This window comes from Miniopterus natalensis, chromosome 12 (genome assembly GCF_054644295.1).
Source record: "Miniopterus natalensis isolate mMinNat1 chromosome 12, mMinNat1.hap1, whole genome shotgun sequence".
In the NCBI taxonomy this organism is placed as follows: Eukaryota; Metazoa; Chordata; class Mammalia; order Chiroptera; family Miniopteridae; genus Miniopterus; species Miniopterus natalensis.
The window spans coordinates 70,131,434-70,157,938 of NC_142092.1; the positions used below are offsets into that span (position 1 = coordinate 70,131,434).

Sequence of the window (26,505 nt, forward strand, 5' to 3'; positions counted from 1 at the left end):
GTTGCCACCAGCCCTGCCCCATCTAAATGTAGTGATTAGTGCCCAGCCGGCGTGGCTCAGCGGTTGAGCATCGACCCTAGGATCCAGGAGATCGAGGTTTAATTCCTGGTCAGGGCACATGCCCGGGTTCCCGGCTTCACCCTCAGGGGACGTGCAGGAGGCAGCCAATCAATGACTCTCTCATCATTAAAGTTTCTGTGTCTCTTCCTCTCCCTTCCTCTCTCTGAAATTAATAAAGACGTTTAAAAAAAAGTGATAAGCATACGCCAAAAGCTAAAGCTTGGCAGCGTACACAGGTGCCTCTGGCCTTCAGGTTCCATGTGCAGCCTCCCATCTGCCTGTCCTGCAGGTGAAAGTGGGGCTCTCTAGTTGGTCTCCTAATGGCATTTGGGCTGTGGTGGTGCTTCCTCCCCACCTCTGCACTTGGGGAACATTCGTGAAAGCTAAAGGGGGGCCGGGGCGAGGTCTGCAGCCGCCCCCCCCACCCATTTACTGAGCATGCAGGGTCAGATCCACCCGTTCCCGCCCTCTGGATTGGCTGCGGCCAGCAGTGTCACAGCCTGGCTGCCATCACAAACCCAGAGCCGGTTCTCGCGGTTACCGTAGAACCTCACTCGCTCGGTGAGCGGCCTCACTCGAGGGTCTACCTGCCAGGCTCGGCTCTGTGGGGTCGACGTAGCTCTCTACCTGTGAATCGTTCACTAAAACCTTGCCATAGCCAACAACAGTGTGGTCAGCCCAGCAGGCAGACAGTGGGCGGGCAGTGAGCCGAGTCTGGTTCTTGGCCCCCACCTGGACGGCAGCCGCCTTCCCACCCTTGTGTTTCCCCACCTGCCCAGGTGGCACATGCTCATGTGATCTCTTGTCACTTGTGTCTCTCTGTTCACCTGCTTGAGACCACTAGAGAGTGGTTCTGTGGCAGGTGAGGGTTGGCTTGACCAAGGCAGTTGGCTTTGCTGTGACAACTTGGGTGTGCTGGGGGAGCCCATGGAAGCTGGGTGAGGCAGCTGGGCCTGGGGTCACCGGCCATTCTCTGCTGTCCCTTCTCCCCATAGGTGCTGCCTGGTTGGGCCTGGAAATGGGATGTCGAGCCTCTGCGTGGAGCACAGAGAAAGCGAGGGCCTCCCTGAGCCGCTGCTGTGACGGCCAGTGAGTGAGCCGCCGGAGGATGTCCACCACCACGACGACAGTCACCCCCGCGGGGATGCCTGTGGCCCCAGGCCCTGTGAACCCGCCCCCGCCAGAGGTCTCCAACCCAGCCAAGCCCGGCCGCAAGACCAACCAGCTGCAGTACATGCAGAACGTGGTGGTGAAGACGCTCTGGAAACACCAGTTCGCCTGGCCCTTCTACCAGCCCGTGGACGCCATTAAGCTGAACCTGCCCGTGAGTGCCCTCCCGCTGCCCCTGACCCTCTGTTGCCCCAACTCATGGTCGGGCTGCCTGAGTTGGTGGTACCTTGGCATAGCTGGTGCCTAAGATGTGTGGCTGGTGCTGGTATGCCAGGCACAACCCGTGCCTCCGGCAGGGGGACAGCTCAGAGCCCATAGTGACCAAGGAGAAGAAGGGTGTTGGAGAATGGAGGGCAGCTGCCCCCAGGTGCAGGGAGGAGAACCTATGCCTTATGGTGACAGAGGAGGGGAGCAGGAGCAAAGGCTCACACATTCGTACACTGTCCCCCCATATTGTCCTCCACTCAAGATCAGATGCTCAGAGTGGGTCCTGGCCCACTTTCCAGGCATGCCGTCCCAACTGGCACTCAGTGCTGCCTCGACGTCTGATGGATTCTTTGGACCCAAATTGAGAACCCTGAGTGTGTAAGGGGATGCCCTGGACCAGCACTTGGTAGCTGGGTTCTGGACCCAGCTTAGTCCTGGTCACCTGCAGGCCCCCGAGTGAGGTTTGGAATTTGGGCGGGGGCTAGGCCTCCATCTCCAGAGTGGAGACCAGCTCCGGAGCTGCACCTCTGTGCGTCTCTAAGCACCTCCCTCCGTGTAGAACCCTTGTCAAATGGGAGGTTCAGAGCTGGCTGCATACTCGCCCCAGACCACACGCCCACCTGCCCTTGGGTGGCCAGCCATTGCCTTTGGCCCAGACCCATCCCTGCCTCAACCCAGAAGACCTCTCTGTATGCAGTCAGTGCACCTGGGAATTACAGAATAATTATGTTGAATCCGTCAATAACGCCTCTGAAAATCTCTCCTAGGATTATCATAAAATAATAAAAAATCCAATGGATATGGGGACTATTAAGAAGAGACTAGAAAATAATTATTATTGGAGTGCAAGTGAATGTATGCAGGACTTCAACACCATGTTTACAAACTGTTATATTTATAACAAGGTAAGAAGATGCATGTGGCTGGTCCCAGACCAGAATGCCTCTGTGAGCTGCCCACCAGCCCAGGGGAGACCTGGGGGGTGATCTGGGACTGGTCTGGGCACTTTGCCGCAGCTCTTGGATGGGCTCAGCATGTCACACTGTCACACTCAGGCCCCGATCCCCACATGGCGTTCCTCACGCACTGGCTGTCCCAAGAGCCATTGCCTTTGTGGGCCACATCCCTCCTGGAGGAAGTGAGGCCTTTCAGAGGAAGGTGGCGCAGACCAAGCCCTTTAAAACATCTGTACCCTGGGATCTAGACTTTCTCCATGTGGAAATGCCAAAGGAGTCAGTGCAGGCTCACGTAGGTGGGACGTCCTGGCATCTGCACGCACAGCAGTCAGAGATGGCTGAACGTGCTGTGACATCTACACACTGCCCCCCCACATGACAGGGAGCCCTGCACAATGGGGTTTTCGGGGAGAAAAGCAGATGAGGGAAGTTCCCTGAGACCCCAGCTGCATGAGGTCCTTGTTTCAATAGTGACTTGAAGATGACTCAGGGTGCTGAGTGTAAGGCCCTCCTTTTGTCCCTGTGACAAGCGAGGGGTGGATTTCAGTCTTCATGGTTTTCTGAGTTCTTTCAAAAGTTTCCACAGTAAAGTTTATTTCTTTTGCCTCCCTTCTGCCCTACCAACATCTCTTAACAAGTTTTACTTACTGATTTTAGAGAGAGGAAGGGAGACAGAAACATCGATTTGTTCTTCCACTTATTTATGCATTCATTGGTTGATTCTTGTTTATGCCATGACCAGGGATCGAACCCTCAGCCTTGGCGCACTGGGGTGACGCTCTGACCAACTGAGCTGCCCGGCCAGGGCCTCTTAATGAGTTTTTAATTAAATGTTTCTGAGCTCTGCCAGCTGTGTCCTGCAAGTGCATGGCTCCTTCCCTGGCATGTAACCTTGGCTCTCCCCGTGTCTTCAGCCCACAGATGACATAGTGCTAATGGCCCAAGCCTTAGAGAAAATTTTTCTGCAGAAAGTGGCCCAGATGCCCCAGGAGGAAGTTGAATTATTACCCCCTGCGCCCAAGGGCAAAGGCCGGAAACCGGCTGCGGGAACCCAGAGTGCAGGTAAAAGGGTTGGGTGTGGTCATTCTGTCTGGATGCCCTGGGCGGGTATCTCCTGTGGGTCCCTCAGCCCCTGTGAGCTCAGTTCCCTGTCTGTGAAGCCCAGGTAATAATGACATGAGCTCCAGGGGCCATGTCTCAGCTGTGTGGCCTGTTGGTTGTCTGAGAGACAGTGGCCTTTGGTGGTGGTGTCACACAGTCTGCCTGGAGCACTCTGGGGAGGAGATCGTAGTCTTGCCATGTCCCTATGCTCCTCCTCCCGGTCTTGGCTCTGAGGCTGCCTCTTCTGGAAGCCTGGAGAAATGTCACAGCTGTCCCTTTGTCCCCTCCTAGGACTTTGCCTCTTTAGCACTTACATTCTCTGTGACAGGAGAGGGGCTGTGTCACCTGTTGGGAAGCGTGGTGGGGATGAGGTATAGCACTGGGAGCCCTGGGGTCTTACCTGGTCCTGGGACCTGGCACTGAGGTGCATACTGATGGAGAGGCTGGCCAAGGGTGGCCTAGCCCTTGAGAGAAGCTGGGCGGGTCGCCAACACTGCTGGCCATGCTGATTTGCAGATGGGGACTGTGGGTGGTTTAGTAGCTCTGTCCAAGTCACTCAGATGGTTATTGAGGGAGTCTGAGTTAACCCCTGATTTCTCGGGCACAGGCCTGCTTCTTACCTGCTGGGTTGCATGGCTTGTCCTGGCTCCCTCTTCAAACTTGGGTCCTGGTCAGAGGTGGGAGGCCTTTTGTTTGGGTGGGCTCCGTGGAGGTGGCCATCATCCAGGGCCAGTGGTCTCCAGAGGAGGGGCTCCTCTGGCATCTGGGCCATAAGAGGGGATGGTCCAGGAAGCTTCTGGAAGTATTGCGTTTGCTCTGTCTGCCTGGTGGAGCCTGGTCTGTTCAACTTCCTTTCCTTGTCCTCCAGGTACGCAGCAAGTGGCGGCCGTGTCCTCTGTCTCCCCAGCCACCCCCTTTCAGAACGTCCCTCCCACTGTTTCCCAGACGCCCGTCATTGCTGCCACCCCTGTGCCAACTATCACTGCAAACGTCACATCGGTCCCTGTTCCCCCGGCTGCTGCTCCTCCTCCTCCCGCGACACCCATCATCCCCGTGGTCCCTCCCACGCCTCCCGTCATCAAGGTGAGTGTCCCTGGGGCTTGAGGTTGGTCTTGCATCTGAGCACCGGTCAGGGTTCCTGGATTGGGGCAGGCAGGAGGGGCCTCTGCCGCTTTCCCTGGCCACCAGCCGAGTGTCGGGTGTTTGGTGCATGTGACTTTTGAATGGGTCCTCGCCATCCCTGTGGGATCGGGACGCTGTTCCTGACGCAGACGGTGCGACTGAGGCTTGGAGCAGGTCACACAGCTGGTGAGGGCAGGCTGCACTTGAACCCCTGCTTCTCTGGCCCTAAAACCCTGGACTTTGCAGCCCATGGGTCCAGGTGGGGAAGGTGTGCGAGAGGAACGTGGGAGGGGCCCCGGCCCACCCCGTCCCTGTGCACACACTGATTTCCGGCCGTCAGTGTGGGGAGGGTGGTGGCCCTGCTGTGTCCTGAGGAGCTGGCCCCATCCATCGCCTCCACTTGCATCTTGCACCCATTAGTGTGAGCACCTGCACATTCGTCTCCCCTCTCACCTGGGGACTTTTCATGGCAAGGACTGTCCTGGCAGGTCTAGGCTCAGAGTGGGTGATCCTTGCCACATCTGGGGCTGGCGGGATTGCCATCCCCCGTTCTGCCCTGAGCAGCCCTGTGCAGGCACTGACGTGTATCGTCTTCTTCGGTTTGACCCTCACAGCGACCCTCTGGGGCAGGCAGTAGTCCCCCATCTTACAGATGAGGAAGCAGGCGCTCAGAGGGGTTAATGGCTTCCCAAAGGTAACATGCCCCCTCCATTGCTTTCCTTCCCCCCTGACCTTCACTGCCTGCACTTCTGGGCGGCCCCTGGCCAGGCTGCCCCACCGTGCCCAGCTGTTTGCCCGGCTGGTTTTAGAGCATGTCCTGTTTGCCATGGCCAGATGAGCCCCCCAGGCCTCTGCAGCACATGCTTGGCATCCCGTGGGTGCCCGTTAGGTGTTTGTGGATAGCCAGCTCGTGCCCCTGGCACCCTGGGGCAGCGGCTTGGCTGGGGCAGCAACCCTGATGGCGCTGTAGACAGCAGACCCCTATGAGGCCATTGGCCCAGGCGCTTGTGGCTCTGAGGGGCTCCTTTGCCTGCCTGAGCTGAGGTGCGGGGAGTTGGCTGAGTTGGTCTCAGGGACAGGGAACTCTGGCTTTGGAACACGGCCAGTGGTAGTGTCTGGAGAGACCTGTAGGCCTGGGATGCCCTGGCATTAGACATGCTCTCACTCACTGGACTCACCCCTGTGAGTGCCTGCCTTGGACATACCCACTGAAGGCTGTGTGGGTCATTTCAGCATTGCCTTCTCTCGCGGAAAGCTCTAGCTGGCTCCCACTGCCTTTAGGGTAAAGTCTAGATACGCCCACTCAGCCCTTGCAACCCTTGGTCCCAAATCTGCTGCTGCTGCCTGTGGCCCCCCCCCCCCCCCCAGCATGCTTTCCCCTTCTGCTCCGTACAGTTGTCCTTGGAGCATCAGTTTGGAGGCCCTTATCTGGGACTTTGCCTGTCTCGGCTGTCCCTGAGCCCGAGTCGCGCTTGGTGGCGATCCTGGTCACAGTGCCATCTCCGTAATGCTTGACTCTTGAGCCCCTGGTGCAGCGGGCCTGGGTGCTGGTTAGGTTGGGGGGGGATTGCATGCTGCACCTCACGGCTCAGGTGTGATGAGCCCACTGTGACCACAGAGCCCTAGGGACGAAGGGAGAGGGCAGCCCAGGGTAGGTTCCAAGTCCAGCCTCACCACTACCAGCTGTGTGACCTCGGGCCGGCGACGTGACCCTCGGAGCCTCCATCCCCGGTTGCGCGGGGGCAGCTGGGAGGAGTGGGCCTGGCCAAGCCCAGCATGGCTTTGCTCGGTGCCTGGCCGGCAGCGCTTCAGAGCGCCGCTGCGACCGCTCGCCTTTCTGTGGCCAGGCTTTGTCCTGGCACCTACTCACTGCTGGTTCTGCTGTCCCAGAAAAAGGGCGTGAAGCGGAAAGCAGACACGACCACGCCCACGACGTCCGCCATCACCGCCAGCCGGAGCGAGTCGCCCCCGCCGCTGTCGGACCCCAAGCAGGCCAAGGTGGTGGCACGGCGGGAGAGTGGGGGCCGGCCCATCAAGCCACCCAAGAAGGACCTGGAAGACGGCGAGGTGCCCCAGCACGCCGGCAAGAAGGGCAAGCTGTCGGAGCACCTGCGGCACTGTGACAGCATCCTCAAGGAGCTGCTGTCCAAGAAGCACGCAGCCTACGCCTGGCCTTTCTACAAGCCGGTAGACGCCGAGGCCCTGGAGCTGCACGACTACCACGACATCATCAAGCACCCGATGGACCTCAGCACTGTCAAGGTGTGTGGGCAGGTGGCCGGCCGGGGCCCTCTTTCCCTGCGCTGCCAACGTCCTAAGGGTCTGTCCTGGTGCCCAGAGCAGGGTGGGGCACTACGGCTCCCAGGGCCTGCCCTCCAGCTCTGAGCAGGGAGAGGGGCGTGTTCTGCCCGTGGGTCGCTGAATTTGTAGCTGTATTGTCATCCAGTCCCTTGACCCCTGTTTCGTAGTTTCTTTCCTCTTCTTACCCGTCTTCCATCCCAGAGCGTTTGCAGGTTTTTGTAAAATGTTACGTTAGGCAAGGAGGGCCCTAAGCTGAAACCAGAGCCCGGCCTCCCAGCTGGGATCTTCCTGCCCCAGGGGCTCCTCCTCCCCGGGCTTGAATGGGTTTTGCTTCAGGTCAGGCCAGTGTGGACCAGCAGAGAGCAGGCTGTGCCAGGTGTGATAGAGAAAGTGCTGAGTGCAGCGGCATCCAGAAGGCTAGGTTACCTCCAAAGGGGTCTTCCCCAGGTGCACACGGGGGGGGTGTCCCTGAGCCCCTGGCTGGCTTGGGCCCTGGCACACCTGCTCTGTCTCGGGGAGACTGCCAAGCCAGCCTGGTCTCTGGCACCCTGAGAAGCTCTGTGAGCTGTCCATGTGGCCCTGGAAGGGGCCCCTGCAAAAAGGGGTGGTTGTTTCTTTCCATCAATGATGTCTTGGCCTTGACGACTGGTCTTAGTCACTCTGCCTCGTTGGGCGGTAACACCAACTTTGGGTAGAATCTCCTGTTGCTTCCTTCCCCTGGCTGGGCCCAGGCAGGTGGATTTGTTTTGCTTTGTTTTGTTTTTTATTTTTTTAAACATATCTTTATTGACTTCAGAGAGAGGAAGGGAGAGGGGGGAGAGAGAGAAAAAAACATCAGTGACCAGAGGGTTATTGATCTGCTGTCTCCTGCACGCTCCCCACTGGGGATCAAGCCCACAGCCTGGGCATGTGCCCTGACCGGGAATCGAACCATGATCTCCTGGATCCTAGGTCAACGCTCAACCCCTGAGCCACGCCCAGCCAGGCCCCAGGCAGGTTTTGACCATGGAGGCAGCAGGAGTGCAGGCTCCCAGGTGTACCATCTCCGAGACTCTCTCCCCAGTGGGGTCTGTGGGGTCCTGGCTCTGGGACCCTTCACCACCAGAGAGGGCTGTGCCCCTGTCTCATTGTACCCACACAGGCGCCTGTCCCCATCCAGAGAAGACCTGGCCTAGACCTGAGGAGTGAGGGGATACAGGGACAGGGTCTTTCAGAAAGGGGAGCGTTCTCGCACCCCTGCTGTTTACAGGGGCCCTGAGGCTGGAGCGATGGGGGCCCCTCCTAGAGGCAGTGCTGGGATCAAGGCCTTTGGCTTTTCAAGCCTTGAGCTGAGCCGACAAGGGTTTGTCCCCAGGAGGGGGGCATTGTTCACAGTAGTGGTGCTCCGCATGTCTTTTTTTTTTTTTTTTTTTTAATATATCTATTGATTTCAGAGAGAGGAAGGGAGAGGGGGAAAGAGAGATAGAAACATCAACGATGAGAAAGTCGTTATTGATCGGCTGCCTCCTGCACGCCCCTGACTAGGGATCGAGCCCACAACCTGGGCATGCGCCCTGACTGGGAATCGAACCTTGATCTCCTGGATCCTAGGTCGATGCTGAAACCCTGAGCCATGCCCGTCTGGGCCCCACGTCTTTCCTAACCCGCCAGCTCATTCTCAGTTGCCACCTTATAGCGCCCCCCACTGGTGGCATTTTCCCCTCCACGTGCCTACTGTCTCACCTCTCCCCACTCTCCTGCCGGGCAGTCCCATGCTTCTGTGAGGGGCGGGCAGGCTAAGAGCATCTGGGTTTTCATGGAGAAAAAAACAAATCTCATTTCGTGAATCAAGTGGGCCCCCAGCATTGGTGGAGAGACTTCCTGGAAGCTTCTCATTCCCCTGGAGCCTCTACTGTCAGGGACCTCGGCGTGTGACAGGTGACCTCATACGTAGAGCTGGAAGCTTCGGGAAAGGAAGGGGTTAGGTGGTGGCTGCAGGAGCCAGACTTCTTGTCCCGCACTGTTCATCCCCACAGGGTGCCTGCCCCTCTGTAGGGTCCCGTGCACGAGGTGTTAGGGGTCCAGCAGTGGATGATCAGAGGGCCCGTGTCTTTGTGAGCGGAGTCTGTGACACTGCGCGGTGCCTCTCACGCCCTGTTGCTTGTGTGTTACAGAAGAAGATGGACAGCCGCGAGTACCCAGACGCACAAAGCTTTGCAGCTGACATCCGGTTAATGTTCTCCAACTGCTACAAGTACAACCCGCCAGACCACGAGGTGGTGGCCATGGCCAGGAAGCTGCAGGTAACCCGAGGTGCTCTCTGGGGAGAGTACTGGGCACAGGTGGGGTCAGCAGCTCCGGGCAGGGTCCTAGGAAAGACACAGGCTTCTCAGAGGACGTCCAGCGGGGAGGCCACGGGGAACCTCATCTACGCAACACATTTGTCCTGGTGGTGGCCAAGTGCTGGCCAGACCCCCAGCCTGCTTCCCAGGACTTGGTGACAAACTGGCCCCTCTGCCTTCCAGGAGCTGCGGGCTCAGGTTGGGGTGGGCAGTGAGCAGGACGTTCTAGCCAACGGTGAGAGAGAGAAGGCTGATGTCCCCTCTCCCGTAGCCTTACGACTGAAGGTTCCCATCAGTTCATGTGCTGGGGGTGAAGGTGGGGGGGCTTTTAGTGAGGCTGGTGGACGTTGTATCAGATGACGGGGGCCTGTTGCTCTCCTGGCAACAATTGCAGACGGCATGTGGGAGGAAACAGCTGTAGGAGGCTTGTCTGGCCACCAGTGTGGGACTCTGTCTGGGCACACCAGCCTCACACACAGTGTGCTGCACCCCACCCCCTCGAGGGTGCTTTCCCGCCAGCCTGGCTGCTGCCCACGTATTTCAGTGCTCAGGGCCTATTATTTTTCCTTGCCGTGGATTGCGTGGGCTGGTGCTTTGGTAATAACAGCACTGATGTTTTAGATGTCACGGGGTCAGAAAACTTTCTTTTTGGAGGAAAGTAAGAATTATGGACGTCTCCTCCTCGGTAGTTTTTCCTTTTACGGGACCCAGAACCTTTGTTTCCTAAGAGGTTTCTAGTCCCTTGCTGAGAACCCTTTTGAAAACCCTGTGGAGGGGCTCATGGCGTCCCCCTCGGTCACCAGGCCCCAGACCAGGGATGCAGGAAGAGCCTGCGCTCCCCCTGCTGGGTCCTGCTGTCTCACAGGGACTTACAGGACCGCGGAAGGCTTACGTGTTATTAAGGGACAGGCGGGCCACTCCCTAGAAGGGTGGCTACATCTGTGGCTGTTGGCCCTGCACTCAGTGCCTAGAGAGGGTGGGGGAGCCAGCTGGGCTGCCGCCTCGGTGTAGCTCTGAGGGCATCTCGGGGATGCTGGGTGCCTACTCTGAGTGGCTTCCCCAGGGGTGTCCAGGACCTCAGGTCGCCTCTGCTCCCCCACAGGATGTGTTTGAGATGCGGTTTGCCAAGATGCCAGATGAGCCGGCGGAGGCTCCCGCACTGCCTGCCCCCGCAGCCCCGGTGGTGAGCAAGGGCACAGAGAGCAGCCGCAGCAGCGAGGAGAGCTCCTCGGACTCGGGTAGCTCGGACTCGGAGGAGGAGCGGGCCACCAGGCTGGCAGAGTTGCAGGAGCAGGTGAGCCTTGTCTGTGTCCCCTCCCACAAGCCGTGGCAGTCCTTCCTTGCAGCGTCCTGGGAGGAGACCCGGGAAGTGTTAGCTCCGAGGGCCCCCTTGGAGGTCCCTGCAGGCCTGGGGCCGTGCTACTTTCCCGGAGCCCTGGTCGGCCCTGGGTGCCCACGCACTGTCCCATAAAGGTCTGGGAGGGAAGTATTGGCAGAAGCCACGCCGTGTGGGCCAGCTGCCTGTTGCTGTGGGGTGGTGGGGTGCAGGCTCCCTCGGGAATGAGGCTGTCCTCCCCTGACCTCTGACCACCGTGCCCCCTGCTTCACTCCTCTTTTGCAAAATGGGTCTCATGCCCCCCTCATTTCAGTTGTTTTGACGATGAATTGAGAAAAACGTGAAGAATTGTTTTCCCCGAGTGTCTGGCAGCCAGCAGGTGCATGATTTCTGGGGCTTCTGGCAGGGAGAAGAGAGCAGAGTGGAGATGGCCCCGCGGTCACCAGAGTGGGGTGGGCGTTTGACTTTGACTGGAGCCTCGTTAGAGATGACGCTGCCGGGAAGACGGCCCTGAGGTGCAGCTGTCGGCCCAGGTTGCCGTCTCAGCCCCTGCACCTGCCGGAGGCTGGAGCTTGTCTGCTCCCCTGCCCGGGGCAGCATGTGGTCACCCCTCGTGCCCGGGGGCCGCTGAAAGGAGAACATAGAGCACTTAGCACCCTGCCAGCGCGCGTCGGCACCGGGACCGTTCCGATTCTCTAGACCTGCTGTGTGAACAACTAACTCCTTTGTGCAGCCGGTTAAGGCTCTGTCTTCCTCACCTGAAAAATAAAAACGAATAAGAAAACGTCAGCTACTATTTATCGAGTCCTTACTGTGCCACCCGCCCCGGGCCGAGCGTTTCGCCAGGCTGCTCTGCTGCTCCCCGAGCCGCCCCGTTGCAGTTTCCCCAAGGAAACTGGCCCAGCGATGGGGCAGCGGGGGGCGGGGGGTGGGCAGAGCGTGGCTCTGACGCCACGTGCTCCTGGCGCCCGTCTGGTCCCCGAGGCGCGGCGTGGCCCAGGGGCGCCCGGCTCAGCTCCCGCCCGGTTGCAGAAGCTCCAGGGGCGCCCGAGCCGCAGGGAGCCCCTCTCAGCCGCCCGCTCTTTTCCAGCTGAAGGCTGTGCACGAGCAGCTGGCCGCCCTGTCTCAGGCCCCCGTGAATAAGCCAAAGAGGAAGAAGGAGAAGAAGGAGAAAGAGAAGAGAAGGAAGGACAAAGACAAGGACAAGGAGAGGCACAAGGCCAGGGCCGAGGAGGAGAGGAAGGCCAAGGCCGCCCCGCCCGCCAAGCAGGCGCAGCCCAAGAAGGCGCCCACCAAGAAGGCCAACAGCACGACCGTGGCCAGCAGGTGGGCCCGGCTCCGGCCCAGCGCCTCGTGCCCTGGGGGCTGTCCTGGGAGTGCTGGGTGTGGGGCGTGGGCCCTTGGCTTCCAGCCCTGGTGACTCAGATCCTAGGCCGCTGCACAGATAGCAGGGTAGGGGCGCGGTGGTCCTTGTCTCCCCCCCCCCCCCTTTGTAGGGAGGCCAGGAAGGCGATGGGCTCCGGAGGGTGTTGCGCAGCTCTCCATGGGGGCTGGTCTCCGTCGTGGGCATGGGAGCTGGCACAGCTGCCTGGCGGGACCCTCGGCGTCTCGAGGCCTTGGGGACATTTTGCTGGTTTGGCCCAAGAGTTTAATTTGGGGACATTGGGCATGTGGGGACTTGGGCTCTTAGCATTTCACTCCCACCAGCCTGGTAGGCAAGAGGGTCGCCGTGGCACAGATCAGCTCTGTGGCCCATCCATCGCACCGTGGCCAGGCGCTGCCCTGAGGCATGCCCGCCGCTGACAGGCAGGGATGACGGTGGGAGGCAAGGATGGGGGGGAAGGTGCTTGGGGTCGGGGTGCCTCCCCTGGTAGGGTAAGGAGGAAGGCTTCTTGGAGGAGGGGTGGCAGCTGCACAGGAGCAAGCCTGCCCGTAGAGGGTCCGGACAACGTGGCTCCCAAGAATCAGGAGTGGCGGGCCAGTGCCACAGAGGCCAGCAGATCTGTTCTTTGTGAGAATTAGGGCAAGTTGGCACCCCCGAGGTTGGGAGGAGGGTAGGCTGAGGCAGCCAAGGTTGGCTGGCTTTGTTGGGGTGTTGGCATTTTATCCTCAGAATGAATGAAGGGGAGTCATGAGCATTGAAAAGCAGTCAGATCCTGGCCTCTTAGTGGGAGCAAGAGGGAAGAAAGGCGGCCCCTTGGAGGTGACTGGTTTTGCAGGCGTGCGTGGCCAGTGTGGCCGTGGAGGGGCGGCGGGTTGCTTTGAGAACTGTTTGGTAGGCAGAAGGGTCAGGCCTTCGTCCCTTACAGTGGGAGGAGGGGGCATGCAGAGCGGGCGGGGTGGGGTGGGTGGAGGTAGGGGGCGGTGGGAGAAGTTAGGCTTTTTTGTACTGTCTGTCTGGTTTTGGTATTAGTATAATGCTGGTTTCAAAAATGAGTTGAGAACTGTTCCTCCTCTTCCCGTTTTCTGGGGTAGATCGGTCGAATTGGTATTAATTTGTAAATATTGGCAGCCCGGCCGGGCATGGCTCAGTGGTTGAGCATCGACCTAGGATCCAGGCGATCGGGGTTCGATTCCCGGTCAGGGCACATGCCCGGGTTTGCAGGCTCGATCCCCAGTCGGGGGCGAGCAGGAGGCGGCCGATCAGTGACTCTCTCATCATTGATGTTTCTCTCTCTCTCTCCCTCTCCTTTCCTCTCTCTGAAATCAATATAAAGATATATTTAAAAAAAAAAGATTTAAATAAATATTGGTAGAACTCACCAGTGAAAAGTAGGTTTTTAACCATGAATTCATTTATCTTAATAGATGAGGCCCGGTCAGGTTATCAGTTTGTTCTTGAGTGAGTTTTGGGGGTTTGTGCCTTTCAGGCCGTTGCTCCATTTCACCTAAATTGTGGCGTCGACGGGTTGTAGTGCCCTCTTGTCCTCCTAACGCCAGCAGGGCCTGCAGTGATTTCCTTTCTTCCATTCCTGATAGTGGTCATTTGTGTCTTTTTCCTGATGAGCCTGGAGAGAGAGAGATTGATCAGTTTTATCGGTTGGTCTAAGATCCAGTGTTTGGTTTCATTGGTTTCTCTGTTCGCACTTTTTTCCTTCATTTTTACTATTTCCTTTTGCTTGGCTCGGGCTTAATTTGCTCTCCTTTTTCCAGCTGCTTCAAGTAGAAGCTTAGAGGATTGACTTGAGACCTTTTCTTATAGAGTATTTAATGCTATATGTTTCCATCTAAATAAACATTGCCTTAACTGGACCCCTCAAATTCAATACGTTGTGATTTCCTTTTATTCAAAATTTTATTTTCCTTCAGACTTCCTCTTTGACCATGGGTTCTTCAGAAGTGTGTTGTCTAATTTCCAAATATATGGGGATTTTTCTACATACTTTTCAGTTATTGATTTCTAGTTTAATTGTATGAGGGTCAGCGATCAACACTTTAACATTTGTTAAGATTTGTCGTATGGCCCAGAATCGGTGAAGGCTCCATGTGCACTTGAGAAGAAAGTGTCTATTCTCCTGCTGTGTGTGGATGTCAGTTAGGAAAAACCAACCCAATAAAACCACCCAAGCAGGCAAAAACCTGATAGGTTGACTTGGTTGACAGGTGTCAGCTCTTCTCTGTTCTTGCTGACTTACCTGTTTTATTAATTACCAAGAGAAAATTCCTGAATTCTCCAACTATAGTGGTGGGTTTTTCCATTTTCCCTTTAGCTCTGTTGGCCTTTGCTTCATGTATTTTGAAGCTTGGTTTTTATTTTTTAATTTTTAAAAAATACATATTTTGGTTGATTTCAGAGAGAGGAAGGGAGAGGGAGAAACATCAATGATGAGAGAGTCATTGATCGGCTGCCTCCTGCATGCCCCCTGCTGGGGATTGAGCCCGAAACCTGGGCACATGCCCTGACCAGGAATCGAACCGTGATCTCCTGGATCCTAGGTCAACACTCAACCACTGAGCCACACCGGCTGGGCGAAGCTTGGGTTTGAGATGCACACACGTTTAGGACTGTGATGTCTTCTTGGTCAGGAGACTGTTTTATCATTATGCAGTGTCCCTCTTTTTTCTGATAATCCTGTTTTTGAAGTCCTCTTAGTCTGAAATTAATATAGCTACTATGGTCTTCCTTTGATTAGTGTCTGGTTGATTTTTTTTTCTCTGCATCGTTTTACTTTTACCCTACTTCTGTCTTTGTATTTAAAGTTGGGTTTGTGTAGACAGCATGTAAATCAGGTCTTGTTTCTTATACAACCTGTTCATCTCTTTTCTTTTAGTTGGTGTGTTTAGATTGTTTATGTTTAGTGTAATTATTAATACACTTGGGTTTTGGTTTACCAGTTCATGTCCTGTCTGTTCCCTCTGTTCTTACTTCCTCTGTCCTTTTCCCTGTCTTCTTTTGGGTGACTTAAATATAGAGGTCAGTGTTTGACCTGTTGAGTGGGAGATGCCTGTGGGGCATTGAGGGTAGTTGTTTCCTGGATGAGGCCTGGAAACCACCCAGCTGGGAGCAGCCTCTGCTGTGACCTGGGAGCAGGGTCTTCCATGTCCCTGGAGACATACCTGCAGCCCTCAGGCAGCCAGCCTGGCTTCTCTGCCTGGGGCACCACTTTGGGCATTTCCCTTGGTAAGAGGACATGGTCCTGGAGACGACGGAGCCAGACAGAAGGGGGGAGGCACTCCATAGGGGACGGGGGGGGGGGGGGGGCGACAAGGGACAAGGCTCCATGCCATGACACTCTTTGCCTTCTGCCTCAGACAGCCGAAGAAGGGTGGCAAGCAGGCTTCGGCCTCCTACGACTCGGAGGAGGAGGAGGAGGGCCTGCCCATGAGCTACGATGAGAAGCGCCAGCTGAGCCTGGACATCAACCGGCTGCCCGGGGAGAAGCTGGGCCGGGTGGTACACATCATCCAGTCCCGGGAGCCCTCGCTCAGGGACTCCAACCCCGACGAGATAGAGATCGACTTTGAGACTCTGAAACCCACCACTCTGCGGGAGCTCGAGAGATACGTCAAGTCTTGTTTACAGAAGAAGCAAAGGAAACCGTTCTGTAAGTCGCCGGGTGGAGCTTGGCCCTCGCAGCCCCCTTGCCTCCCGCTCCTCTGCAGCCCTGGGTGGAAAGCCAGGCAGCCCCTTGCCCCGCATCCCACCTGTCTGTGCTCAGCTGGGGACAGAGGACTTAGCTGAGACTGGGGTCATTGCTGAGACTGAGGGATTGCTGTGGCCACAGCGAGGGAGAACTGTGAGGCAGGATCAGGGCTTCATGTCGCAGCTCTGCCTTTCACACGGGGGTGTCACTGAGCCACACACGTCCTGTCCACTTTTGTTTGGAGCGGGAATGGTGGAGGAGGAGGTTTGGAGGAGGAGGAGGGCCTGCCCATGAGCTTGGGAGACGGTAGGCTGACCTCCAGCCCCCACCTCAGAGATTTTGTGATAGTTAAAGAAAAGGCTGCATGTGAGGAGCGCTTGGGACATGCAGGCAGGGTTTCCTAGTGTCAGCCAGCCCTGTGGTGAGGCGGGGGTTGCAGACGCCCAGGTGCCAAGGGGTGCACTTGGTGGCTGGCTGCCTGTCTCTCCTCTGCCCCGCCGCCTCAGCATCGTCCTCTCCCATAGCGACAAGCGGGAAGAAGCAGGCAGCCAAGTCGAAGGAGGAGTTAGCTCAGGAAAAGAAGAAGGAGCTGGAGAAGCGGCTGCAGGACGTCAGCGGGCAGCTGAGCAACAGGAAGCCCGCCAAGAAAGGTACCCATGGGCCGTGCTGCCCCAGGGCATGGTGTCCCCTGCAGCCGCTTGCTGCTCTGTCCAGAGGGGGATGGCCCGGGCAGTCTTGGTCTTCCACCATGTCAGGAGGCCCCAATTTTGTTATCTGTAAATGGGACAGAACCCCGGCCTTGCAGGGAGGTTGAGCATATGGGAGGTGTGGACCGCTTTCTAGAACGCCCGCAGGGGGCTCTTGGAAGGGCCCAGCTACAGTGTTTGGGGACTGGGCCCCATAGCTTAGGAGACGGTAGGCTGACCTCCAGCCCCCACAACGAGCTTTCTGGCTGCCCCCAGGCTGTAACACCTGTTCTCACATGTTAACCAACAGCACAGGTGGAGGGAGGCTGACTCCCAGCCCAGGCCCTGTGCTTTGTGGACTGCAGGGTCTTATTTTAGGGGAGCAGGTGGTTTGACGCCTTGTCTCCTTTCTCTGGAGCCTATAAGGAGGGGCAAAGACCTTTTTCCCAGCCCAGGGACAGTGGGGCCAGGTGGTGGTGGACATCGCTGGGTCTCATTTCAATGATCATGTAGCAGCCGGTGCGGCATCCTTGCCAGGCCCTGCTGCCCAGTGCCGAAATGCTAGTAGCCCTGCCTACTCCACCAAAGGCTGGGGAGCTCCCCTGGGTCACCCCTGGGAAGGGCAGAATGGTGGCTCATTGCTGCTGCCTGGCGCCACCTGACTGATGGGTGGGTGGGTACCTTTCTATATCAGTAGGTGGGGGTGCTTAGCCCCACCCACATCCATCATTCCCTCTTAGTAGATTGTGTTCATTTTTTTTTCTGTCTCTGGTGTGTTAGATTGTTTATTGACCTCTGAGATATATATATATTCTCTTTAAGTATTTTTTATTACTTATGTGTTTTTCTAGATGATTTCAAAATGACAATATTACAGATGTCCCCCATTTGAACTATATTTACTCATCACACTTCTGACACCAAATGTGTGGGGGTTTTCTCACACTGGTTGTCCAATCTCCGACACCAGCTGGGTGTCCAGAAATTCAGTTCAGTCCTAACACCATCTACTCAGAGTTAGTGCAGACTCCACAGAAAAAGGACTCAGCCCCACAAGACCGCCCCACCTCAGACTCCAGGTGCAAATCCTAGGCCTCCTGCACCTCTGACCCTCTTACTGGCTATAACTCTCGGTTCCCACGATCCCCTCCTCAGTTCAGTCACGTGCTACAACAGCTCACAGAACTCCGGAAAATGTCATACTTCCTGTTAGGGTTTATTATTATGAAGGGTATAACTCAGGAGTGCAGCCAGGGGTAAGAGATGCACAGGGCCAGGGGTGGTGGTGAGGAGCTGCCTTGCCCTCTCAGATTGGCCACCCTCCCAGCTCCTCCATGTGCCCCACTTCAGCCCCCCTCTCCCGGAGATGGGGTGGGAGCTCAAAGTTCCCATCTCCTAATGGCTTAGTCTTCCTGGTGACCAGCCCCATCCTGTGGCTATCTGCCCGCCCCCCCAGTCAGAGTCACTCATGAGCATAAACTCAGGAGGTGTGATCCAAAGGAGCTCCTTTCAAATAACAACATTCTTATCCTCTGGGAATTCCAAGGGTCTTAGGAGGACTATGCCAGGAACCAGGACAGACACCCGATACATGTCTTACAGTACCACAACCTCATTAACGCATTGATCCATTTCAACAAATACGTGTTCATATCTATCAAGTGACGGGGTCAAGAAGTGGGTGGGTGATGGCATGAGGTGGGGTGTGTAGTGGTGGATGTTCTGCAGAAGCCGTGTTGATGGATGAAGGAGTGGTGGAGCGCGTGGGTGTGAGCGGGGTGAGCCAGGTGAGCAGAGCGTTCCTCTCACCTGCTGCATCTCCCCCAGAGAAATCGGGCACGGCGCCCCCTGGAGGGCCTTCCCGGCTCAGCAGCAGCAGCTCCTCTGAGTCCGGGAGCAGCAGCTCCAGCGGATCCAGCTCAGATAGCAGTGACTCGGAGTAAGGAATCAAGTTGGGCTTGGCCAGCACTCAGCCCCTCCGGTGGCCGCCGCACACGCCGACCTCTGCAGTGTCCCCTCCTACAGTTAATATACTACTTCTGTTCATGGTGTGCAGGTTTCTTTTTAATCCAGTGTTACGGTATCTTCCCGTTTTTGCTTTAATAGGTCAAAGGTCTTTTTTTGTGTATACACTAGACTTTATGAGAAGGTGTGAATCTGCATAAAGTCTTTTCTTTGCCACTGAATTTGATCGCTTGGAGATGACAACTTCAGATGCTAACCTGGTAACTAGACAAACACGGAAGATGTCATCTGAATGTTCCTGCAAAACCCCTTTTCTTATGCCCAACCTGGTCCAGAAAGAATTTTTTCAAAGGCAGTTTCTCTAAGGTGGTTCTGTATTTGGAAGCTGTTAGCTTCATCTCTTGAGCCCTGAGCTCTGACCCTCGTGTCCGAGGGCCACCTCCTCCTGCAGGGGCTGAGGACAGAGGTGCTGAGCTAGACAAGGGGATCGCCATGGCTCCCATCAGAGCTTTGTGGGTGGGGGCAAGCGAGGGTGGGCGTGTGTGGAAGGGGGGAGTGGAGTTTTTCTGATCTTTGTGATGTCAGGAGCTCCCGGGAGGGGATACAGTGGTTGCGTGTGCAGGTTTCCATACACTGAAACTTTTACCTCAACTTAAAAAAAGAAAAGATTAAAAAAAAAAAAAAAGGAGACTTTTTTTGTAAGGATCAGCAATTTTCTATGAAAGTCCAGCCCAATGTGTGTCCCCACCTTGTTGTTAGCGCTCCCGCGGCCGCACACTCCAGAACCATTTTCCCAATTTCATGTATATATGAATACTTTATTTATTAACACCATTGGTCATTTTTTTTAAAAAAAGAAGAAAAACAGAACAAAATAAATGCATTAAAACAGTAGCAGAGATGCAGGCCCCCGTCGTGGTTTGCAGGAGAGCCCAGGTGCTCCAGGTGCTACCCCGTCCCTGCCGGTGCTCAATCCCGTCTGCGCACCACCCCGGGCCGTCGGGGGGTCGCTCTTTCTGTGTGTGCGTGAGGCTCGGAGACTTGCAGCTATAGACAGCTTCCCGCTGCAGCACGCTCTGTTTATTTGGGTGGTTTAGTTGTTTTGTACTCTCTTCTGGTCTCTTTAGGACTGTTTTAAAAGAAACCAATTTAGGGAACCCCAGTTATATAATATAAACTTTGTAATCTGAGAGGAAGAAATGTATAGTAAATCTAAGTCTTGATTTTTAACTTTCTATTGTAAAGAAAATAATAATATACAGAGTTTAACAGAAGGTTATGTTCTGGTTTTGTTTTTTCCAGAGGCTCCCATACGGCCTTTTGAGTGCAGGGATGCCCTCCACTGCCTGCCTAGGTTCTGAGCATTGTGGCTCCGGCCAAGAATGCACGGTCAGTTGGCCTTCCTGGCCCTGACCTCCAGATGGGAGCCCCTCACCTCCCGGCCTCCAAGGGAGGCGCTGTGGCCCCCACTGCCCTATGCCGTCTTCCAGCCACCAGCAGTGGCCTGGCCGCTCTCCAGGGGTGGAAGAACCTCTGGCCCCAGGAGGGTCCCTCCCTGACAGCTACACAGGGCTCCCTGCTCAAGCATTTTCCATGTAGCAGAAATGGCTGAAACGGCATTCTCCCAGACATCCCTGTGAGCAGTTCACTGAGGTGGGTGCTGGAGGTGGAGCCGTGGGTGCTGATCTGCCTGGATAGGGGGACTAGTCAGCAGTATCGTTAATAGGTGGCGATTTTTAAAAAATCATAACATTGATTCAGATTGCATCAGCCTTATGGCTGTGGGTACCCTGATGGATCTAGAGCTCTGATGAGCGAGTGGATGGTGGAGTACCATTTTTCTTACTGCTGGTGATCCTGACACTTGGTGAGTTTTGAGCCAGCTTGTTAAACTTTTAAGTTTTGTTTATAATAAAAAATATAAGTGGATTTTAAACTTGATGTTTTTTAAAGTTACCCTTGTTTTTCAAAGGTGTTTTCTAAACAGGTCTTTAGTGGCATATTTAAACTATGACTCTAAGGAATCAGTACCCGACAGCTCGACAGGTCTTACAGCAGGATCTCATCGGCATATGCAACCTGTGCGCACCCGGTAACCAGCAGACGCCGGTGTGGCGCTTGGGGGGGCTCCCGTGGAGCGCCTGTCCAGCGTGGGGAGCGAAGGGTCACCGTGTGAGCCGATAGGGAGAGAAGCACCTGGCCCTAGAGTTGAGCACAGTGGGAGTGTTCGGAGCTCTTACTTGTCCCCTGGTTCCATGAGAGAGGGTGGGTTCTCGGACCTCTCTTCCCCTCACCCAGACGGAAACCAGTGGCGTAGCTCCCTACTGAGCAGTTGTGGTTCATTGGTGCTGCAGTTTCTAAGGCTTTCTGTCCAGACTTCACAACTGATTTCTCTTCGGTCTGGGGGCACCTCCTCCACCCTCGAGCTCGTGGGTGTCGGTCATTTCCGTTTCTCTGTACTGGGAAGACTGCAGCTGGACAAGCAGAGTGGCTCCAGTGCCGAGATCTGCAGGGCAGCGTTCCTGAGCTTTTCTCAAGGGGACAGAGTGGTGCGTTAAGTAGGTTGGCCACGTGTAGGGAATGGCTTTGGAAACACACCTGGTGACCGTGACCGTGACCTCGACCGCATGGGCCACAGGGGCAGGCTGCGGTGTGCTCGTCCTGGGTGGCAGGACGTCATCTTGCTTACACACTGTAAGATACGTTTTCTTTTTGTTTTGGTTTGTTCTTTTGCGTCTTTTACAGTCATTTGGGGAAAAGCAGCCCCCGCGATATGGATTCGTCGCGTCCAGAGTAGGGCTGCCCCTTAATACGCGTAACACTTCCAGGAAGTTTTCCTTTTTATATTTAAAATGTTACTTTTCTGTATGACGTGCATGCAAGTTTACCGTAACTTTTCTTAAACTTTTTAGTGCCGTTTCTAGTATATTCCTGTAAATGTCAGTTACTGAAAATGAGTCCAATGTAAGTAGTTTTAGCTTGTTTATTGCAATGCTGGCCTCAACACAACAGAATAAAAATGGTAGAAAGTACTCTTTGATGTTTCTGGTAATCATGGACCCTTCTCCTGGGGCATTTGTTTTGTTTTCATAATAAAAGCAAAAAAAAAAAGAAAAAGGTGCCCTTTTGTGCCTTCTCCTGTGCTTCGGGTGGCTCCTGCTCTCTCCGTCTGTGGGATGCTCCCTTCCCTGCCCTCAGGGCCTTCCAATTTAGTTTCATAAGGCTGCCCCTGGCTCTGCCCCTTGGCTTGGTGGGGAGGCGCCAGAATTCAGGGGCATCGTTGGCTTCCTGAGAAAGTTAAAACTGTCTTTCCAGTTACTTGGGACTCTGGATGCCTGCCCTCCTAGAAGAGCGGGTTTCCTGTCTTCCAGCCCCCCCCCCCCATCGTTCCTCCTCTCCAGGCAGACCCTTCCCTCCTGCACCTCAGTCTGCTTTCCGGGACTTCAGGCATCAACCTTGTCCAGCTGGCCCGGTCAGCATTTCCCTGAAACCACGTCAGACGGGTTCATGTGCCGATGCTCCGGCACTTGGCTTCAGTGGAGAAGGAACGAGGTATCTCGACAGAAGAGTTCTGACACCACTTTCAGAATGTTGCCATCCCAGGAAAAGGTTCTTGTCGGCCCAAGTCCTGGCCTGACGACAGCCTACTCCTTCCTGCTAGTGAGCACCCTGCCTGTTCCCTCGGCACGTCAGCCTTGTCCAGACTTAGCTCCTCTCCTCTAGCCACCTCTCCAAGGACGAGACTGGCTGTGTCCCAGGCTTCTCTCAGGCAGGCAGTGTCTTCCTGCTAAGCAGCTTAGTGGCAGCTGTCCTCCAAATGTCCCAGTGCATGGTCACTCGCACACCCCGATGTGTGCAAACACCAGCCATGAGCAGTGCACCTTCCCAGATGCTGTCTCCGTGCTCGGGCCCAACCCAGCCACGACCCAGTCCTAGGTTGGTCTGAGGTGCAGTGAGCACAGAGCATTCCAGAGGCGTCTCTGAAGTTGGCTTTCTTCCCAAGCAGGACTTAAATAGAACCTGTCTACTGGGTGATGCCAGGTCAGGGCTTCTGGGCAGGTGCACCCTGACTGCAGAGGCCTCACCCTGCGAAGAGGGGGCAGGCTTCCCTCTAGCCCCGGAGGTAACTGAGGCAGAGTGATTTCAAGCCTCCTGGCCCCAGGCACCACGCCGGCCGAGGATCCCTCAGCAAGGACTAGGCCTTGGGCCAGACATGAATGTTTGGGGAAGGCAGTGTGACCCCACAGTGCCACTTCTAGGATGATGTTCGCTAACAAGCTCATCCAGTGGGGCGCAGGGCGTGCTGTGTGCATGGTGACAGCAAGGACACATATCTGCCCACCTGCGGGCTCCCAGGAGCTGCTAGTCAGGCAGTCGGAGCACAATGTAATGCCCGCTGAGCAAGAAAAAATTTCAAAACGGTGCATGGTGCAGGCCACCGCCTGTGAGTGTAACTGCATGATTGCATTCACGCATCTCTGGGGAGGGCACCATTGCTTTGCCTTCCACATTTCTGTATTGGGTCTTTCGCAATCATTAGATACTACTAAAAACAGCCAAGTTAACACATTAAGAACAAATATAGAAATAAGAGCATGAGGAGAGCTCTAAAGAATATTTATTTAGAAAAGAAAAATCAGCTTTGACAAAAGGTACTTCCACATGTGCATAGCCACTCAGACTTGAATTCCAGCAGACATCGAGTCCTGTCTCAGCGACTGACTCATACCTGCCTGCACGCTGGGCCTTGGCCGCCTGTGTACGGTAGTGACTGACACCCAGGCACTGCAGATGCTGGGGAGCGGCAGCCTCGGAGCCCCTCCTGAGATACTGTCTGTCGAGAACCTGCCTTTTCCAGCCCCGAGATCAATTTGAAACCCCTGCAAGGAACTGATGTGGAACTTAAAGGTAACTTTTGGTTTCCTTACTGTTTTTTGGAAGCACTTGCCTGCATTCGTCAAGTATTTGGAAGCTACCACACTGTGTCACCTGACAGTCATTTTGGTGACTAGATTCAAAATACAGGTGCAGCAAAGTTGCTGCAGAAATGCTCTGCCAGCATTTACGTTACATCGTTCTGGTCCCGCAGACGAGTTTTCAACCACGTACGATGCCTGTTCTTTCACTTTTTCCTAGATCTGACCCATTCTTCAGGCAGAAATGAACATTGAAAACAACCTACTACCTGAAACTAATACAATGTCAACTGTATTTGCAAAAAATTAAAATTAAAAAAATTTTTTAAACCTACCAAACTTGAAAAGGTGGTCTGTAAACAGGATGCCGTGCTTGGTTGATTTATTAGAAGCCAAACAGAAGAGCATACCTAGCGGTGTGCCCAGGCCAGGCTGTGCTGTGCCCGCAGCACCCGGATGGCTTGGAGGCCAGCCGACCAGTCACACCGACACTGTGCCTAGGGGCTCGGAGCCACTTCTGGGGTTCACGGGTCTTACACCACAGCTCCTTCACTGTGTTCACTAGTCTCCCCATGAGGCCCGGAAATCCATCGGACAGCTGACAGAAACGTGGCCACTGTACATAGTTGTAGCTTGTTTGTTGCAATGCTGTCCTCAACACAATAAAAAAGGTAGAAAGCACTCTTTGATGTTTCTGGTAATTAAGGACCCTTCTGTGGGGCATTTGTTTTGTTTTCATGATAAAAGCCAAAAAAAAACCCAACAACACCAAAAAGGTGCCCATGTGTGCCTTTTCCTGTGTGGTGCGTGGGCCCCCGTTTTCACACTGCAATCACATAACTGTACAAACCTTGGACTGGCCCGTGTCCCGGGAGACCTCAAGCTTGTTTCTGTCTCGGACTAGGATGGCCTCGTTCCCGTACTGTGAGTACCACATGCTTCGGCTCCTGCTCAGGTAGGTCCTGGGCGGCACAGATTCCAACTGCTGCTGCTGCTGCTGCCAGATGAGCAGGGAGGTGTCCCTGTACCGCTGCCGGGCATAGCCTTCAGACAGGGCTTTCTCTGCCAGCGGGACGCGACCGCTCATCCCTGGCCCGAGCCCCTGTCCTGGGCTCCTGAGCTCCTGAGCTCCTGAGCCTGTGGCCTCTCTGGGACAGTCCTGACTGCTCTGTGCTGAACGCTACGATGAACACGTTTTCAGCTGTTGCGTCTGGGGGTTCCTTATTTAACTTAATGGTAGAGAGGAAGGTTCAGTCCATGGGTGCGTGGCACCCTGAGGAGGGTGGTGTTGCAGGGAGACCTGAGAGGAGCCTCTGAGCATTCTGAAGACACCCCGGAACCTCCCGTGAGATGGCAAAACAGGTAAATGTGGCTCCCTGTGCACAGCTGTGTGCCCTTTATCAGGTGTGTTGACCTGGATGAGGCACCTAGCTCAGCAGGGAGCCTTGTCAGGTGTCTGGTGCGATTCTGACACCACAGTTGGGACTGCTTAACTTGAAAAGACGTATCCACTGAAAGGACATTGTACCGCTGGACACGTTGATGGCCGCGCCCAGGATCGGCCTGTCCCGGATCGGAGCTCGGGCGGCTCAGGGCGCGCAGCAGGGCGATCTGGGACTGACTCGTCCGGGGCCTGGAGCCAGCTTTTGCTCAGCGCTTTTTGTCGGGCTCGTCCGCAGCTCTTCCCCACCGTGGTGCTCTAAGAAGCGAACACACTGCCAGTTGTGGGGAGCCAAGGGCTCGGGTGGCAATGGCAGGTTTTATGATACAGAATCTTAACTCTGGATCAGCGTGAAGCCAAGCAAGCTGCCAACGGGTCTCAGTCCTGCAGTCACTCTCGGGGAGATCCAGGCCCAGCCGAGGCCCAGTTCTTTTTATTAACTAAGGGGTGGGGTGGGGTGGGGTGGGGTGGGGTGGGGGGGTCCTGGCAAACTCCTATTGGAGCGTTAGTGTCTGTATCGGCGAAGCAAGTCCTCGGGACCTGAGCCAGCGCAGGACACCGGGGCCTGCTCCGGCCAAGCCCCCGGCCCGCGGCGGCCTTTCCGCTCCAGGCATCCGGAGGCCCCTGGAAAGAAAAGTGAGGTCAGGCGAAAACCGAACAGAGAAGCCTCCTCGGCCAGCCCTGGCCCTCAGGATGCTCTCCCGGCCACGCAGATCCCCTTTTCCTTCCGCAGGGCCCGGCCCGTGTCCCCCAGGGCCCCCCCCCCCCCCCAGTCTGGCCTCGCCGGGGGCGGCCGCTGAGTCCTCCCATCGCCCTGCCCGCGTCCCCCGGCACGTCCCCATCGCCTCCCCCGCATCTCGGGTCCCCTCCCCCCCACCGCCCGCCCTCCCGCGCCGCTGTCACCCGCGCCGTGGGGTCTCCGTGACGCCCGGGCCCCGGGGCGAGGCGCCTCAGACGCTGGCGCCGCCGGTTGGCCGCGGGGCCGCGTCTCCATGGCAGCGTCCCAGGCGTGCGAGCCGAGCGCCGAGCGCCGAGCAGGCCCGCGCGCCGAGCCGGAGCTATCGATCGGGCCTCGTGGGCGGGGCCTGCCGCCGGAGGAGGGGGTGGGGAGCGCGGGTGCGCGGGTCCTCGGGCTCCCGCCGTAGGGTTGGTTGGTCCTAGCGTTTTACTGAAGCACTTTTGCGCTGCTGCTTGTGTACTTCAGCAACTGCTGTCGCTGTTGCTATTAGCGTTCTTACTCCTAGTGCGGATGCAGTTGTTTTTTTAAGTCATTGAACGCTGTCCCGGGGGAACACTGAAATAGGTCTCGAATTCACTCAGGTCACCAGGTCCCATCCTGCCCAGCCCACGTCCAAGCATGCAACAGTAACACTCTCCTTAGGTCCTGACTGAAGTTTTATTTAAACGCTCCCCCCCTCCCCCCCGCCCATGCTAACTAGGAACACGACGTAAGAGCCCGCAGCTGTCGAATTCATTTTCACAAGAACACAGAACATTTACAAACACTGACCATAGGGCAGACCACGCATCCGTTTCAACACATTTCAAAGCATGTAACTCGTGCACGAACGGGGTCACCGGAGAAACAGTCTATAAATAAACAGCAGTAAAGCCCGGCCGGCGTGGCTCAGCGGTTGAGCATCCACCTACGATCCAGGAAATCGAGATTCGATTCCCAGGTATGCGCTCGATCCCCAGCAGGGGGCGTGCAGGAGGCAGCCGATCAATGATCATCATTGATGTTTCTCTCCCTCTCCCCCTTTCCCTTCCTCTCTGTGAAAGCAATAAAAATATATTTAAAAATAATAATAATAAAAAGATAACTAGAAGAAAACTCAT

The 26,505-nt window shown here is 55.8% G+C and overlaps 2 protein-coding genes across 2 annotated transcripts; one reads left to right on the forward strand and one right to left on the reverse strand.

Annotated features, from left to right (window-relative positions):
- Positions 1-1,067: 1,067 nt before the first annotated feature.
- On the forward strand, positions 1,068-21,426 carry BRD3 (bromodomain containing 3). The gene is made up of 11 exons (XM_016196560.2): positions 1,068-1,384; positions 2,205-2,342; positions 3,308-3,455; positions 4,363-4,577; positions 6,507-6,878; positions 9,071-9,199; positions 10,341-10,532; positions 11,665-11,900; positions 15,327-15,619; positions 16,183-16,308; positions 18,172-21,426. Exons 1-11 carry the CDS (start codon positions 1,169-1,171, stop codon positions 18,285-18,287), a joined length of 2,181 nt encoding a protein of 726 aa, XP_016052046.1. The 5' UTR covers positions 1,068-1,168; the 3' UTR covers positions 18,288-21,426.
- Positions 21,427-22,909: 1,483 nt separating this feature from the next.
- On the reverse strand, positions 22,910-24,348 carry BRD3OS (BRD3 opposite strand). The gene has a single exon (XM_087822969.1). The coding sequence runs from the start codon at positions 24,310-24,312 to the stop codon at positions 24,058-24,060; it is 255 nt and encodes an 84-aa protein (XP_087679095.1). The 5' UTR covers positions 24,313-24,348; the 3' UTR covers positions 22,910-24,057.
- Between the last annotated feature and the right edge of the window lie 2,157 nt (positions 24,349-26,505).